At 42.9% G+C, this 17,109-nt stretch overlaps 1 protein-coding gene across 1 annotated transcript; it reads left to right on the top strand.

Moving 5' to 3' along the window:
* The first annotated feature begins 638 nt into the window (after window positions 1-638).
* aifm2 (apoptosis inducing factor mitochondria associated 2) lies at window positions 639-12,614 on the top strand. Its single transcript, XM_047350708.1, has 9 exons — window positions 639-793; window positions 3,352-3,534; window positions 3,612-3,727; window positions 3,861-3,980; window positions 4,085-4,177; window positions 9,235-9,343; window positions 9,420-9,572; window positions 11,587-11,787; window positions 11,869-12,614. The coding sequence occupies exons 2-9, from the start codon at window positions 3,360-3,362 to the stop codon at window positions 12,021-12,023; spliced, it is 1,122 nt and encodes a 373-aa protein (XP_047206664.1). The 5' UTR covers window positions 639-793; window positions 3,352-3,359; the 3' UTR covers window positions 12,024-12,614.
* Window positions 12,615-17,109: the final 4,495 nt, after the last annotated feature.

Raw genomic sequence — 17,109 nt, 5'->3', positions numbered from 1 at the left:
GGTCCAGTCCGTAGCTCTGATTACATTCTCGCTGCAACGAGAGCCACAGTTTCTAGAACTGTCTATATCTGAGCAACATCTGGATGAGGCCGACCCATATGGCTGGCACGGCCGACTGAGGTCGTTTCCATCATTTTAGGGAAGGTTTAGTTCTCTTGTCGACTGAAAAAGTTTGCGTGGCTTCCGCACATTTTCACAGCAGGTCAAAAGTCTTCGTGGATTTACGCACACTTTCACACAGCGTTCATTTTTGTACTTGCCGAATTGTGCGTAAAACATTGCGCCGCAAGATTTCTATGCGTAACGCTTCTTTCATGAGCCCCCAGAACTCCATGCAGTTGGAAATCTGAGATTTCAGGTTCTGATGGGCCCATTGTTCTCATTGTTACTCTGTATAAAGACGTTTATTATGGCATGTTAGACATTTTCCTCGTCAGTCTGGATTTCACAGACGTTCTGATGAAACAGATGAAATTCCTGGACTCTGTTCAGAACCACACCTACACCATGAGTTCGGTTCTTGGACTTGCTCTGACCTCCACAGTGAAGTTCTGATGGATCAAACCAGCTGATCTAACTTAGCGTCATTATGATGCCGAACTGTTTATAACATGACTCAGCAAAAAAAAAAAAAAAAAAAAATGCTGAGTCCCTCCTCTTTCTCCTGAGGCGCGGCTGCGCTCTGATTGGTGCAGAGCTCCTGGTCAGTGGAAGGAGGGAGAAACTAATGTAAGAAAAAGCAGCTTTCGATCAGTTAGACAGAAACTGGATCCGAGGTTCGAACCTACAGCAGGTGAGTTCACGTCCTGTCCGTCCTCCGTGACGTCAGCAGGTAAGTTCTCTGTCAGTGCTGTGTGACGTCGGGGAAGCGTACAGTCCTACAAGGAGATCCTCCGATGTCCTGGAAACTGTTTCATAACATGTAGGGGCGGCGGTTCTGAGGGTTTTCACAGGAACCCAAGTTTACTAGGCCAGGGCCGAACCTTCTTCATTGAGCTGCAGGTAGAACCCTAAGCTAACAGCAGGACTCTGGTTGTTAACTGCAGACTTTATCCTGTCGCTCAGAGACATGAACGGGTCAGATCCACAGATCAACGTCATCATGACGTGTCTCCGCTGCAGCCTGAGGAACCAGTGCAACTTCATGCAACCTTCATATCTGCAGCTGCTTCAGGGCTCGTTTCAGCTGCTGATTGGACGCTTCCGGCTTCCTGTCAAGAACCCGATCCAATTAATGTCCGACAGTTTCACCTCAGCACAGATTTCTGGGCAGGGTTCTGTTAGCGGAGCGGTGTGAATGAGTTCGGTCGTTAAATCAGTAAAATGATTTAAGAACAAACAGTGAGGCGGAACTGATCTGATGAGTCCCCTGAAATAATGTTCTCCTGGTCACACAGCGCCGGTGTTCCACCAGGGGGCGCTACATGCATCCATCACAGTGTTTCCTCAAAGTTCTGTCAGGTTAGGTCCAGGGAGTCCAGGGAGGTTGGGGTTAGTGGACAGACCGGTGAAAACACCTGTCCAATGAAATAGTATCGAACACCTTCAATTATATTTAAAAGCATTTGTTCTAAATGCTCCACATAGGCGCTTTATAGAGACATCACCTGCTGTACGTGAAAACATTTTACACTTTTTTATTAACAAAGTCACTTCTCTTAGGGCCCAGATCATACCCTCCCCTCATGACCCCTCAGTCTTTGTGCCTTGTTCTGCTGTTTTCCACAGCTGTCAATCTGTGATCTTGCTGTCTTTGCAGGAGGTCATTTAAGGCCAACAGGTTCTCCGGATGACGCTATTCCACCTCGATTTATTTAAAGATGTTTTTCTTACAACAGGTCCTTCAGTCCTTGCTCTTGTGAATAGCAGTTGGTCTTCAGGTGTAGTTCCTGAAAATCTGAGACATGCAGTTGTCCAGCCTCTCATTAAGAAACCTATCTTGGATCCTGCGGTTCTGGTGAACTATCTCTAAACTACCATTCCTTTCAAAAATCCTCCAGAAGGTAGTCTATGATCAACTAATGGTCTATCTGAAAGAACAAAATATTTTAGAGGTTTCTCAGTCTGGTTTTAAATCTTTTCACAGCACAGAGTCAACTCTTGTAAACGTTTTTAATGATATATTTTTAGCAACTGACTCTGGTGAATGTGTTGCCTTGGTGCTGTTAGATTTATCAGCTGCTTTCGACACAGTTGACCACAGAATTTGACTTTCTCGTTTGGAACAGTGGGTGGACATTGGTCATACAGCTCTAGACTGGTTTAAATCTTATTTGGCCAAGTGTGCTTTCTGTGTCTGTCTTGATGGCCACATCTCCTCCTCTGCTCCACTATCCTGTGGTGTCCCGCAGGGCTCAGTTTCAGGCCCTCTCCTCTTCATGTTGTACTTCCTCCCACTTATCTCTACTTTTGAGAAATATGGGGTTTCTTTTCATTAATATGCGGATGACACGTAGATTTATGTCCCACTAAAGAAAACTGACTGCAGATTGTAAAATCCAGGTTTTTCCACTTGAGGCAGCTAGCGAAAGTAAAACCATTCCTTTCTAATCAGCATTTTGAAACAGTAATCCATGCTTTTGTAACCACTCGGCTAGATTACTGTAATGCACTCTATAAGGGTGTCAGTGATTTGTGAATTTCCCAGCTTCAGTGGGTACAGAATGCTGCTGCACGTCTCTTAACAGGTACAAGAAAATGTGATCATATTTCCTCTATTTTAGCCTCTTCATACTGGCTGCCAATACATTTTAGGATTCATTTATAATCCTTTTATTTGCTTTAAAAGCTCTTAATGGCCTAGCCCCGCCCCTCCTGTCCCAGCTGCTCCATCCCTACACACCCTCCCGTTCCCTCAGGTCAGCTGACCAGTTGGTACTGAAGGTCCCAAAGACAAAGCGCAAGGTCAGAGGTGACCATGCTTTTTCTGTAGCAGCTCCCAAGCTGTGGAATGACCTTCCCTTGGGCGTCAGCTAGGCCTCATCACTTTCTGATTTTAAATCCCTTCTTTAGACCCATTTCTTTTCCTTGGCTTTTGACACAATCTGAGATGTTGTGTTTTATTTTATTATTTTATCACTACTTTTATAAACCACTTTGTTGTTTTATGATTGATCATTTGTATTTTATGATTGTGTGTAGCACTTTAGTCCTGTGGATGTTTAAAGTGCTTTATAAATAAAATTAGTATGGTATGGTGAGAAGGTTCTGCTTGTGTGAGGCAAGAACATGGTGGTCACAGAAGGGGAACAGAACTTCACACAACATCGAATCAGTTCAGAAGCATGATGAGAACAGGAAGCAGCAGCAGCAGGAGAACCTGGTTGTTCTGAGGTGTGTGTGTGTCTGCAGGAGCCTAGATGGGGGGTCAGGTGTCGGTACCAGACGGCGTGCACGTGGTGGTTGTGGGAGGCGGGTTCGGAGGCATCGCTGCAGCCAAGCAGCTGAAGTCTGCAGGAATCAGCTTCACCCTGGTGGACCTGAGGGACGCCTTTCATCACAATGTGGCAGCGCTCAGAGCGTCGGTGCAGCCCGGTACCGTATGTTCATGGGGTTTTATTTATTTCTGCAGTGCCTTTCCCTTGACCTCTGACCCTGTGTCCTGTCGGCAGGCTTTGCACAGAGGACCTTCATCCCGTACACTGAGACGTTTGGAACCAGCTTTGTTCAGGGCCGAGTGGAGCGAGTGGACCCGGAGAGGCAGATGGTGGTTCTGCAGGGTGGGAGGGTGAGAAGTCTGCATCTGTCTTTTAAGATCATTTTATCTGTTCATGGTGCTGCTCAGTCTGGATGGGTCAGAATCTGCTTCTGCTGCCTCTGCTGGTCAGCTGATGTATTACAGATGTTTCTTTGTGCTGCAGGAAATCCAGTACTCCCACCTCATCTTGTGTACTGGGACAGATGGGCCTTTCCCCGGGAAGTTCAACATCGAGGTGTCGCTTCAGACCGCCATTCAGACGTATGAGGACTTTATCCAACAGGTAGGACTTCAGGACCACCTGTTCAGGTGTGTTAGACATGTGGTGAGGACACTGTTCACTGTGTGTGTGTGTGTGTGTGTGTGTGTGTGTGTGTGTGTGTTTAGATCCAGGTTGCAGACTCGGTGTTGGTGGTTGGAGGCGGGGCCACAGGTGTGGAGATGGCTGCTGAGATCAAGACAGAGTATCCGGACAAGAAGGTGATTACAGATCCAGTCCAGTTGGATCCAGCAGAACTTACTTCTAGGAAGCCTTAGCATTTAGTCTTCTAGTTGAGGTCCAGTGTAGGTCAGTACAGTCCTCAGGATTGATCTGCAGGACCTTGAAAAATCCTGAACCCTCACACAGCTGTGAAGAAGCATTTAGTCCATTATAAACCCAAACCGGACATTCGTCACACCTCGATGTTTCAGATCCAACAAGGTTTAATATCAGACGAAGATGACCTGAGTAAAAACAAAAAACTGTTTCTAAATGATTTCCTCATCTCCAAACCAACCCAGACCCGTGTGAAACAGTAATTACCCCTGAAACCTAATAACTAGTACCTTCTATTTCTCTTCGCAAGTTTTTCTTTTTGATCGTTGAATCATGACCTCTGACCTTAACTGAGGCAGAACTCTAGATGTTCTTGGTTTTTCTCTGACCTTCTGGATGAGTTGCTGATGAGCTCTTGGAGTAATCTTGGTAGGCCTCTCGTGGGAAGGTTCTCCACTGTTGCCAGAATAGGTTCTGTTTCAGTGGTTTCTTGATTCTACTGGTTTTTCAGTACTTGGACCTGGGTGTGGAAAGTGAAACTGACCCAAGAAACGTGTTAACAGTTAATACATGATGTAACAAGGGTCCTGACGTCTTCTCCGCATCCGCCAAGCGTCCTGATTGCTCTGTCAGCCAGGTAGCTTCCAGCTGCATTGTGGGATTACTAATAGTTGCAAACACAACATTTAAACTCCGACAGCTCGGCGCCGGCTACACTGTAAAACCGTAGTAAAGTCACTCTAGTCTTTGTTAGAATGTGATCACAGCAGGTTGACTCGGTAACAGAATCTGCGATTAAAATCCAGTGAGGTCAACAACAGACTGGGGAGGTTGAGGAATGCTGTCTGGATCACTCCGCAGGTGAACAGGTTACCTGGAAACAGGTGAGGGTAATGATTGGGTCTAAAGGAGCATCCCTGGAAGGTTCAGTCGTTAACAAGCAAGGATGGAGCCAGGTTCAGCACTTTGTGAACAACTGAGTGAAGAAATAGTCCAAAAGTTTAAGAACAACGTTCCTCAACGTACAACTGAAGGAACTTAGGGATCTCATCATATACAGACCATAATATCATGAAGAGATTCAGAGAATCTGGAGACATCTCTGCAGCAACGAGGAAAACCAATACTGAATGGCTGTGACCTTTGACCCCTCAGAGGCACTGCAATAAAGCCGACATCATTTTGTACCAGATATCACCACATGGGCTCAGGAGGGAATATTTACTAAAAATCAATAAAATTGATCAGTTTGAAGATGAAATATCTGGTCTTTGTGGCAGTTTCAGCTGCATGAAGAGTGAACAGGATCTGCAGATTCTGGTTCTATTCTGGTTTAAAACTACGACCCAACTTCACTGATACTGGGTTTGGAAGTTTCCAACCTTTAAATAAAATATTAAACAGATTACAGAATTTAACTCAGAAAAGCTGCTTTTTCCTTTCTTTTTTTACATAGAGCTGTCAAACCTAGAGCAGTTTCACACCTCCAGGTGTGTTGCTGAGCAGTTTGCTGCTGGGTCAGGATTCTAGTGGTTCTGTCCAACTGGGTTCTTGCTTCCATTATCTCCTGTGCTCAGAGTTCAGTATGATTTACCTCAGCTTTATTTCTGGACCTTTGAGACAAGCTGAAAGACGTTCCACAGTCTGGATAAAAGGTTCTACAGAGGCTTTGCTCACAGATGGCGTCATTTTCTCAGCGATGTCACGGTTCTGTTGACGCTGGAACCGTGGACTAACACAGGTTGCCATTAATGTGAAAAATCATTCAATTCAATTCAGTTTATTTATATAGCACCAATTCACAACACATGTCGTCTCAAGGTTCTTCACAACAGTCAGGTTCATACATTCCTATTAATCGTAATCATTGAACAGTTCAGTCAGATTCAGTTATTTATTCAAATTGGATAAAAAGTTTTTCTATCTAAGGAAACCCAGCAGATTGCATCCAGTCAGTGACTTGCAGCATTCACTCCTCCTGGATGAGCATGTAGAGACAGTGGACAGTCACTGGTGTTGACTTTGCAGCAATCCCTCATACTGAGCATGCATGTAGCGACAGTGGAGAGGAAAAACTCCCTTTTAACAGGAAGAAACCTCCAGCAGAACCAGAACCAGGCTCAGTGTGAGCGACCATCTGCCACGACCGACTGGAGGTTTGAGAGAACAGAGCAGAGACACAAAGAGAACAAAGAAGCACTGATCCAGGAGTACTTTCTATGGGAAGGAAAAGTAAATGTTAATGGATGTAGCTCCTTTAGTCGTTTCATCTAGAAAGAAAGAACAGATAAACTCTGAGCCAGTTTTCAAGGTTAGAGTCTGAAAGAGAGAACATAGAGTTAGTTACAGTAGAAGCTCAGTCAGTAGCCATGTCTAGGAGAGAGAAAGGGTTAAACACTGAAAGACAGGGCCATGTGGATCATCTGTAGAAGGTGAGCATTAAGTTGTTGCCAGCAGAAGCTCAGACGATACCCCTCTCCAGAAAGGTGTCACAGGTAGACACAAAGTCAGGCCAGGTGTAGCTTCTAGGAAGAGAAAAGAGAGAACAAAGTTAAAAGCTGAAATAACAGCAAATAATGCAGAATTGGAGAGTAGTGTGAGAATGTTGCGAAGAGGGTGAAAGTGGTCATTATGTCCTCCAGCAGACTAAGCCTATAACAGCATAACTACAGAGATAGTTCAGGATAAACTAAACCACTCTAACTATAAGCTTTATCAAAAAGGAAAGTTTTAAGCCTAGCCTTAAAAGTAGACAGGGTGTCTGCCTCACGGACTAAAACTGGGAGCTGGTTCCACAGGAGAGGAGCCTGATAACTAAAAGATCTGCCTCCCATTCTACTTCTAGAGACTCTAGGAACCACCAGTAAACCTGCAGTCTGAGAACAAAGTGCTCTGTTAGGAACATATGGACCAATCAGATCTCTGATGTATGATGGAGCTAGATCATTAAGGGCTTTATATGTGAGGAGGAGAATTTTAAATTCTATTCTGGATTTAACAGGGAGCCAATGAAGGGAAGCTAAAATAGGAGAAATATGATCTCTCTTTTTAATTTTCATCAGAACTCTTGCTGCAGCATTTTGAATCAGCTGAAGGCTTTTGACTGCATTTTGTGGACATCCTGATAGTAAAGAATTACAATAGTCCAGCCTTGAAGTAACAAATGCATGGACTAGTTTTTCAGCATCACTCCTGGACAGGATATTTCTAATTTTGGCAATGTTCCGGAGATGAAAGAAGGAAATCCTAGAAACCTGTTTAATATGGGATTTAAATGACATGTCCTAGTCAAAGTTAACACCAAGGTTTTTTACTTTATTACCGGAGGTCAATTTAATGCCATCCAGGTTAAGTGACTGACTAAGAAGTTTCTTTTTTAAAGACTCCGGTCCAAAGACGACAACTTCTGTCTTGTCTGAATTTAGCAGCAGAAAATTTAAAGTCATCCAAGTTTTTATATCTTCAAGACATGCTTGTAGTCTATCTAACTGGTTGGGTTCATCAGGATTTATGGATAAGTAAAGCTGAGTATCATCAGCGTAACAGTGAACATTTATTCTATGCTGCCTGATAATTTGACCTATTGGAAGCATATATATAGTAAAGAGAATTGGCCCAAGTACTGAACCCTGTGGTACTCCACAATTAACCCTGGAGTTTAAAGATGATTTATCATTTACATGAACAAACTGGAATCTGTCAGACAGATAAGATTTAAACCAGCCTAGCGCTGTTCCCCTGATCCCTACAGAATATTCCAGCCTTTCTAAGAGAATATTATGGTCGACTGGATCAAATGCACCACTGAGATCTAACAGAACCAGAACAGATACAAGTCCATTATCTGAGGCCATAAGAATATCATTAGTGACTTTCAGCAGAGCTGTTTCAGTGCTATGATGAGCTCTGAAACCTGACTGAAACTCTTCAAACAGGTCATTGCTGTATAAATGTTCACACATTTGATTAGCAACTATTTTCTCAAGAATTTTAGATAAGAATGGAAGATTGGATATAGGTCTGTAATTTATTAAATCATCTTGATCAAGCGAAGGTTTCTTAAGTAAAGGTTTAATTACAGCTAACTTAAAAGCCTGTGGTTCTGATCCATTTACTAAAGATAGGTTAATCATATCTAAAATGGGGCTGGTAATCAGAGGGAACACTTCCTTAAATAATTTGGTTGGGATTGGGTCTAACATACAAGTTGAAGGTTTAGATGAAGCTAATATTTCTGATAACTCAGGAAGCTCCACAGGATCAAAACAGTCCAAACACAGATCAGGTTCTGCCGTTATTTCCAATGTTGTCTCACTGAGGATGAAGTAATCATCTTCAGGAGTATGTCAAAGATTTTATTTTTAATAGAATCAATTTTATTTAAGAAGAATCCCATAAAGTCATGACTGCTAAGAGCTAAGGGAATGGATGGCTCAACAGAGCTATGACTCTGTGTAAGTTTAGCAACTGTACTAAAGAGAAACCTTGGATTATTCTTGTTCTCTTCTATTAATGATGAGAAATAAGTTGTTCTAGCTTGGTGAAGTGTCTTTTTATACAACAGTAGGCTATTTTTCCAGATTAAGTAGGAATCCTCTAGGTGTGTAGAGCGCCATTTTCTCTCCAATTTTCTAACATTGTGCTTTAAAAATCATGCGGGGTTTAAATTATACTTAACCTCAGATTAAAGTTCATTTGGCTCCAGATCAGGTTTTTGTTCTGTTCCAGACTGGAACCACTGTGAGTCCATCAGGTTCATAGGTTCTGGAAATGTGACTCGGTTTGAAGGAATTCCTTCTCTGTTTTAGTTTTGACTTTTTAAAAACTTGAACCTAATCTGACCTCAGATCAGATCTGAGTCAGTCTGACTTCTGCTTCTGGTTGGGTTCTACAGAAGAACTTGTTTGGTCTGGACCTTCTATCCTGAGAACCTACAGCTCCACAGTTCTGTATTTCTTCCACATTAATTGCTTTTCTCTCTTGTTTTTTTTCCATCCAGGTGGTTCTGATCCACTCAAGAATCGGTCTGGCTGACCCAGAACTCGTGCACAGCGTCAGGCAGCAGGCCAAAGAGATTCTGCTGGAGAAAGGAGTGGATCTGCTGCTGGGTATGGAGACCTGTTGGTACCTGCTGTCTCAGAGCGAGTCATGTTAGGGTTTGAAGAACCTGCTGCTGTGTTTCAGGACAGAAACTGTCCAACCTTTCAGAGCTGCAGCTGAACGTGACCCAGAAGAACATGGAGGTGAGAACAGATATAGGAGAGACTGTGATCACTGATCTGATCATCTGCTGCACCGGAATCAGGATCAACTCTGCAGCCTACGCCTCCAGCTTCTGTGAGTGCAAACATCTCCACCTGCATCTGTGCATGCAGACTGCAGGTTCAATTCAGTTCAGTTTAATTTCTATTGTTCCAATTCACAACAGTTTTATTTCTATAGCGGCAAGTCACAACATGTCTTCTCAAGGTTCTTCACAACAGTCAGGTTCATACATTCCAATTAATCGTAACCATTGAACAGTTCAGTCAGATTCAGTTATTTATTCAAATTGGATAAACAGTTTTTCTATCTAAGGAAACCCAGCAGATTACATCCAGTCAGTGACTTGCAGCATTCACTCCTCCTGGATGAGCATGTAGAGACAGTGGACAGTCACTGGTGTTGACTTTGCAGCAATCCCTCATACTGAGCATGCATGTAGCGACAGTGGAGAGGAAAAACTCCCTTTTAACAGGAAGAAACCTCCAGCAGAACCAGAACCAGGCTCAGTATGAGCGGCCATCTGCCACGACCCACTGAGGGTTTGAGAGAACAGAGCAGAGACACAAAGAGAACAAAGAAGCACTGATCCAGGAGTACTTTCTATGGGAAGGAAAAGTAAATGTTAATGGATGTAGCTCCTTTAGTCGTTTCATCTAGAAAGAAAGAACAGATAAACTCTGATCCAGTTTTCAAGGTTAGAGTCTGAAAGAGAGAACATAGAGTTAGTTACAGTAGAAGCTCAGTCAGTAGCCATGTCTAGGAGAGAGAAAGGGTTAAACACTAAAAGACAGGGCCATGTGGATCATCTGTTCTCTCTCTGACCACAGGAGGTCGCTGTTTATAACTGAAAGGCAGTAATTACATAACTCCTAACCAGGTCCCAGAATTCATCTGGTGGACCTTTTAAAGTTCTTCTAAAAAAACAACAAATTAACAGAAATGTAGCCTCAAGCAAATAAAAAATGTCAAATTTAAGGTTCATATTCTTATCTAAACAGGGTTAGTTGTTATCCAAGAATAGATGATGGAGGCATTAATCTCCTTCTTCTCCTTCTCCTGCAGGCTATCTGCAGGAACTCTGAGATGTTCCCAGATCAGTAGTATTCATCATCATGAGTTCCCATACACAAATCAGGACTCCTTCTGCCTGTGGCTCTGATTATTAGTAATAAAATAATAAATGCCCTTTATTGAGGTGAACATCCCTGATTGAGTCTAATTTGATTGGGATACAGTCGACAGGCACGTCTCCACTACAGGAACCTTTTCTAGGAACCAGGGTCATTCTCTGAACCCTCCGTGGGTCCGCGTCAATCATGAGGGTAACATTAGATGACCAGGGCAGAACTTTACCCCACATTTCAACCATGTGACCCAGAATGTTTTTTCCAGAACTTTCATTAGTGTTGCCAGTGTGGGATCCAACCAGCTCCATTTATGCTAAGAGCTAACACCTCCCACTGCAGGAGTGTGGACTCAGTCAGCAGCTGAGTGGGACAGAAGCTTCCATCATTGAGTTAAAAAGCTGGGATTAATGCAAGAAAACCACCAATCGTTCTGCCACAGCGATGACACTCTAGAACTTAAACAGTGTCACGACAACCCTCAGGGAAAGGTGCAGCCGTAATAAATGTTCATGTCATGTTCTATCACTTCTGAAGAGACAAGTTGTCCATAAACCTGTGATCATTCTGCAGCGTTTACACTCTAGAACTACATCATAATGACCTTAAAGTCAGAGGGAGTCTGTAACATTTAAATATTTTACAAAGGATGAGAGACAAGTCCCAGAGAAGCATCAACCTCACATGCAGCAGCAGCTTCTTGTAGCTGAAGAATCTGAGAATGATCCACAGGTTATTTTATAAATTTGTGCCTGAGAAGATAAGAAGTTTATTGAATGAAGGACAATGTACAGGCTGTATCTCTGTCTGCTGCACCAGCTGAAGATATTCTTCCTGACGTTCCTTCTTCCCTCCCTATTCATCCAATCCGCTCATCCATTCGTTCATTAATCTGTTCATCCATCCATCCGTCCATCCATCATTGATTGATCATGTATTGATTGTGGCGTTTGTTCTGTCAGCTGACAGTATGGCTGATGATGGAGCTCTGAAGGTGAACGACCACCTGCAGGTCCACGGTTTCTCCAATGTTTTCGCTGTGGGTGACTGCACCAACCTCCAAGAACCTAAGCTGGCGTACCACGCCGGCCTCCACGCCTCCGTCGCCGTTACCAACATCATCAACAGTCTGAGCGGGAAGCAGCTGACGTCGTATCACACAGGTACAGATTCACCTGAGTGTGACAGGCTGCAGGTTATGTGACTCTCACCTGTGCATTACCTGTCTTACTTTCTCCTGTCAGGTAACGTCACCATGCTGCTTGCGATGGGCCGAGATGATGGCGTGGGTCAGTTTAACGGCTTCAGACTTCCTCGTTGGCTCGTAGCTCTGGGGAAGAGTCGGGACCTGCTGCTGTGGAAGAGCTGGAGGGAGATGCAGCAGAAACAACCCTGCTGATAACTGAGGACACCACAGATGAAGACCAACCATCCTCAACATCCTCACTCCAAAATGGGGCTAACCTGGACCTTTGACCTTAACATTTACACCAGTCACAAAGAAAACTGACTAAAAACATGTTACCGTAAAGCTAAAGTTTCTGTCTGAAGACCAAGTCCTGCAGAATATTAAATGAAGTTTTATTGTAACCTCTGACATCTAGCTCAGGAGGTTCTGTCTGATCTAGGTGATGAATTTCTTCTTTCCCAGAAAATCTCTTACAAACAGTACAGCTGCAGAGAGCGCCCCCTGCTGTTTGGTTTCCTGAAGCTGTTCTTCAGAGGGACAAATGTTCTTTAACTTGACGTGTTGTTGAAGGTTCTATTAGGAGAATCAGGTCCAGATCCTACAGATCACCTTTCAAATGTCAGCTCTGGGTTTTATATTTAAAGTCTGTTAAACATGAAGACCTTCATTTAACCTGTTATATTTACACATGTACCTCTGATGCATTTACACAACAGATTATCTAGTATTTTACAGCAATAACTGAATATATAAAGTGCTTTCATGATTCTGAATTAATAAATTGAACTTCATGACGATGAACGTTGTTTTCAGATACTTGAACATCATGAAAGTATTCATATTTGTTAGCAGGTTTTAGTCCCGTATTCCTAAAGAAACCTCAGACTAAAAGTTTCTCCTAGTGACGTCATTCTAAGAAAAATCTGAGAATTTCTCCAATTCTTAGATTTTCCCCTCAGTGAGATAAAAGTTATTCATGAATCATCTGAGGCCTTCAGAGAGCTCCTAACGTGAGGAGATGTTCAGAGCAGTGAGGAGGACCTTTAGTGAACCTAAGAGTGTCTGAAGCAGAGAAGATGGAGGAAAGACAGAGAGAAAGGAGAGATCTTCTCCTCCAATGAACAACAGTAAATGAATAAAACGCTACCAGCTCCATGGTGCAGAGATCCACCTCCTAAACAGTCGAGTTAATGAGAACAGAAACTTCTAGAACAATCATACAATTATTAATATAGAGATAAGATTAACTTTATCATCCCTCTAGGAGGAAATTAAATAGTTTCAGCAGCAAGACAGGTTAAAGGTCAACCTCTAGTAAGATGATACTAGGAAGGAAGAGAAGCTGGCTGTCTGTAAACTTCTCTTCATCTTTGATGGCCTGAATGAAACCAGACTTTCTCTGGACTTCAACGACAGTCGGCTTGTTTCTGATGTCACCCAGAAGTCATCAGTCATGCGTTCTGCTGATAAACCTCATCAAGGGAACCTGCTTTCCTCGGCTCCCGTCTGGAACGTCCCAACCTGCAGTGGCCAATCAGATTCCTCCTTCATGTGTTGCCAAGGTAACATAAGTATGTGGATTGACCGACACCAAAAGGACGAGGTTCAGTGATGAAGAGCTGTCTAGCAGAATCATCTCCCACATCAAGACCTCCAGGAGCTTCCACATCATGTGTGGAATCCCAGTCTTCAGCTGGATCACTGCTACAGTTCTGGAGAACATGTTGACCACAGAGCAGAGAGGAGAGCTGCCCAAGACCATGACTGACATGTACTCACACTTCCTGCTGGTCCAGACAAAGAAGAAGAACAACAAGTACCATGAAGGATATGAGAGGAGTCCACAGGAGCTGATGAAAGCTGACAGGGAAGTTCTTCTGAAGCTTGGGAGGCTGGTATTTGAACATCTGGAGAAAGGAAACATCATGTTCTACCAAGAAGACCTGGAGAAGTGTGGTCTTGATGTTACAGAGGCCTCAGTGTACTCAGGAGTTTGTACGGAGGAAGGGAGAGAATGGTCTTCCAGAAACCAGTCTTTGTTCACCTGAGCATTCAGGAGTGTCTGGCTACAGCCTACATCTTCCACTGTTTCACCAACAGGAACATAGAGGTGATGGAGGTCTTTTTGGATGACTTTAAAAAGGTAAGATGGAACAACATGAATCCACGGTCTCTGCTCAGAAATATTTTTGAACATTTTGGAATGACTGTCCCATCTCTAGATCTATTCCTGGATGGGCTTCTAAAAAATTCCAAAAAGATATGAACCACCTGGACTTCGCTTTCTTCATGGCTTCTCCTCAGCCTGTAACCAGCTCTTAGCAGGCCTGGTGGTTCTGACCCAAACTATCTCCTGACAGAAGCATCAACATCACTAAGCTCCCGCTGGCAGTCATCACAGTGAACGTTTAACACAAGTGATTTCTAACAGTTTATGTTATTATTTTAATTGTTACTGAAAATCTATTTAATATTTCAGGTGATATTAAGGTTAACCAGAATAAATGGACAGTTTTATGTAATCCAACTGTATCGCTGGAGAGTGTGACTGAGAATAAATAAGCTTTACAATATTAATTTTTAATGAAGAAATGTGCTATATGTTTTAAAAGTTTATTTATAATTCAGTTAGCATTATAATTTCTGATTCCAGGTAAACCCGACGAGGAATAAACCTCCAAATGTAAATGAATCTCAGTAAAGAAGTGAAAAGTTTGAAAGAGCTTGTTTTAGACATTTGCATAGAAATATTTTCTTCAAATTAAGACAAATGTAAAATAAAAAAAGGCTTTATTTTTGCTCTGATATTAAGCAAGATGTTTTTTTTTGTGGTATTTTCATATTTTTTTTAGATACAAAGCAGCAGACGGGTCAGTTTATTAAACTCAGGGGTGAGAACCACCACCTTTTTACTGGAGCTAAAAACTCAGCCACCGTGGCTTGGAGGTACAATAACTACATTCTTTACAGTCAGTTTCTGTCCAGTTTTAATAACTTCTATCTTTCTAACTTTCATAAATATCCATCCAGTGATTAACATACTTCTTTCAGTTTAAGACAATTCTGGAGAAGATGGACCAACAGGGGAAGGTCACCCCCTTGCAGGACAACACAAAGTGGGACAATTTAAAAAAAAAAAAGAATTTAGAGTTTGTTCAGAAGTTCTCATGTCACACACAAATAAAAAATATTTCTAAAAGTCTTGTTGGTTTCTCTGTTTAGTCAACTCTTCTTTTATTCCATCTAACTTTAGGATTGTAAGTATCCAGGGTCAGGAGAGGGAGTCAGTGAAAAGCCCACTGCTGCTACTTGGACCTGGTTTGTCTTTATGGATGAGATGTTGGGTCAGAGGTCTTCCACAACACCTCCTGTCCTGATTACCTCCATCCCTGAGGACACTCCAGGGCCAAGCGGAGCGGTGGTCAACCAGATGGAGAAGGAAGACAGTGAGCCAGCAGGAAGAGGTCAGAAAAGAAAGAGGGACAGACATGATGGAGTTGATCAGGGAGAACATGAGGCTACAGAGAATGGACAGACTGTTTTCCATCTTAGAAAGAATGGTACTGAAATAAGATGCTATATAAGAAATAATATTAAGTTTTGTTCAGATTGTTTTTTAAAATTTTAAGGTCTTCTAATAAATTTCTAAATTGTTTTTGTCATCAATGTATTTTATTTCCATTTGATCCAACAATACATCAACTTCATTTAAAGTTATAAACAGAATTTATTATGAAAAATACAAACAGCATTTTAAACAGAATGAGGGAAGAAAACATTCAAACAGATCAAGATTATAAGACAAAAGGTATAAAATAAAACTATGTACAAGTATTTATAATGGAGACAGCAGGATCAACCTGAGTGACTGATTCCTGGAAAAACCTCTTCAACAGAACAAAGAGGCTGATGTCTTTCTGAACAGAAAGTCTCTGGAGATGTGGCTAAATCTTTCACAAGGTCAGAGACTTGGATGGACGCTGCAACTGAGACCTTTGGTTTGTCTTTCTGGATGTTGAGCGAAGCATCACACAGGTGGTCTGCAGATGTTTGTGATGTCTCTTTCCGCTGTCCACGTCATCGTCCATCAAGTGGGTTTAAAGGGCTGGCTGAATTAACGGCTGCCACATCACTAAGAGGTAATCAGAAAAATGCAGAATTAGAAGATGGTGCTCACAAAATATTACAATTAGTTATACTCCTCAAAAATTAATCACATCTATAATATTATACTTGGCTACATACAGTAGTCATGTTCTGGTGGTACCTCCTCCAGGGCAGACACCTCAGCTGAAAGCTGGTCCTGCCAGAAAGCAACGCTGACAGCCTCAGTCCAAACCTCACCCTCATCCTCTTCTACAGCCTCCTCTGGGTCATCCTCTGGGTCCATGACATCCCCAGCACCAAGGCAGATGTTGTGGAGGATGGTGCATGCTGTTATGACCTGAAAACAATTTAAAAGAGGGTGCATATATGTGTATATATTATGTATAATGTATATATAAAATGGATCTAGGTCAAGACTTACGTGAGGTACAAAGGTGTCATGCACCTCCAGCGCTTGCAGGAAGATGGCCCTGAATCTGGTTTTCATCATTCCAAAAACACGCTCTATTATAAAGCATGTTTTTGGAATGATGGCTGTTAAAGCGCTGGGCTCCCACACCTTGTCTTGTCCTCTTCTAGGGAGTGATGAGGGGGAGTGGATATTGGAGGCATGGGTACCCTCCATCAGCAAGGATAAAATACCCTGGAGGAGGATAAACTGTACAGTGGGCTGTGGCGGAGCACCCTAGAGTCATGCACTGACCCAGGCCAGCCCACATATGTGTCAATAAAATGGCTCTCAGAAACTGCTTGCAGGATTATGGAAGGGAAGAGTTTCCTGTTCCTGTAGCACTGACCATCAGGGCTGCTTGGACACCTGAAGTGGATATGGCAGCCGTCAATTGCACCCACAGCTTTAAGAAAAACTCTGTGGCGTCCAGCCCTACAAACTCACGGGACACTGCCTTAAATCCTCAGGGGTCTTTAGAAGGTAGATGACCTGGTGACTAATAGCCACGATCTCCTCTGTAACTCTGTGGACGATGCGATGGACAGTAGAGCGAGGCATCCCAAACACTCTGCAGACCACTCTGTAGGATGTGCCACTTGCCACCAAGAAAATAAAAACCAAGGTCTCAATAGTAGCACCCAAACATGTTGCCTATCCTGGTGCAAAAGATTAAGCCAGAGACTCCCTGCTCAGCTGAAAATCAGGCCTGGTGTCCTCCTGGTTGAAGAAGCGTTTCAG

The sequence above is a fragment of the Girardinichthys multiradiatus genome, chromosome 22, assembly GCF_021462225.1.
Source record: "Girardinichthys multiradiatus isolate DD_20200921_A chromosome 22, DD_fGirMul_XY1, whole genome shotgun sequence".
Taxonomy (NCBI): domain Eukaryota; kingdom Metazoa; phylum Chordata; class Actinopteri; order Cyprinodontiformes; family Goodeidae; genus Girardinichthys; species Girardinichthys multiradiatus.
Note: the sequence above shows the minus strand (reverse complement) of the source record. Positions and strands in the feature narration are given on the sequence as shown.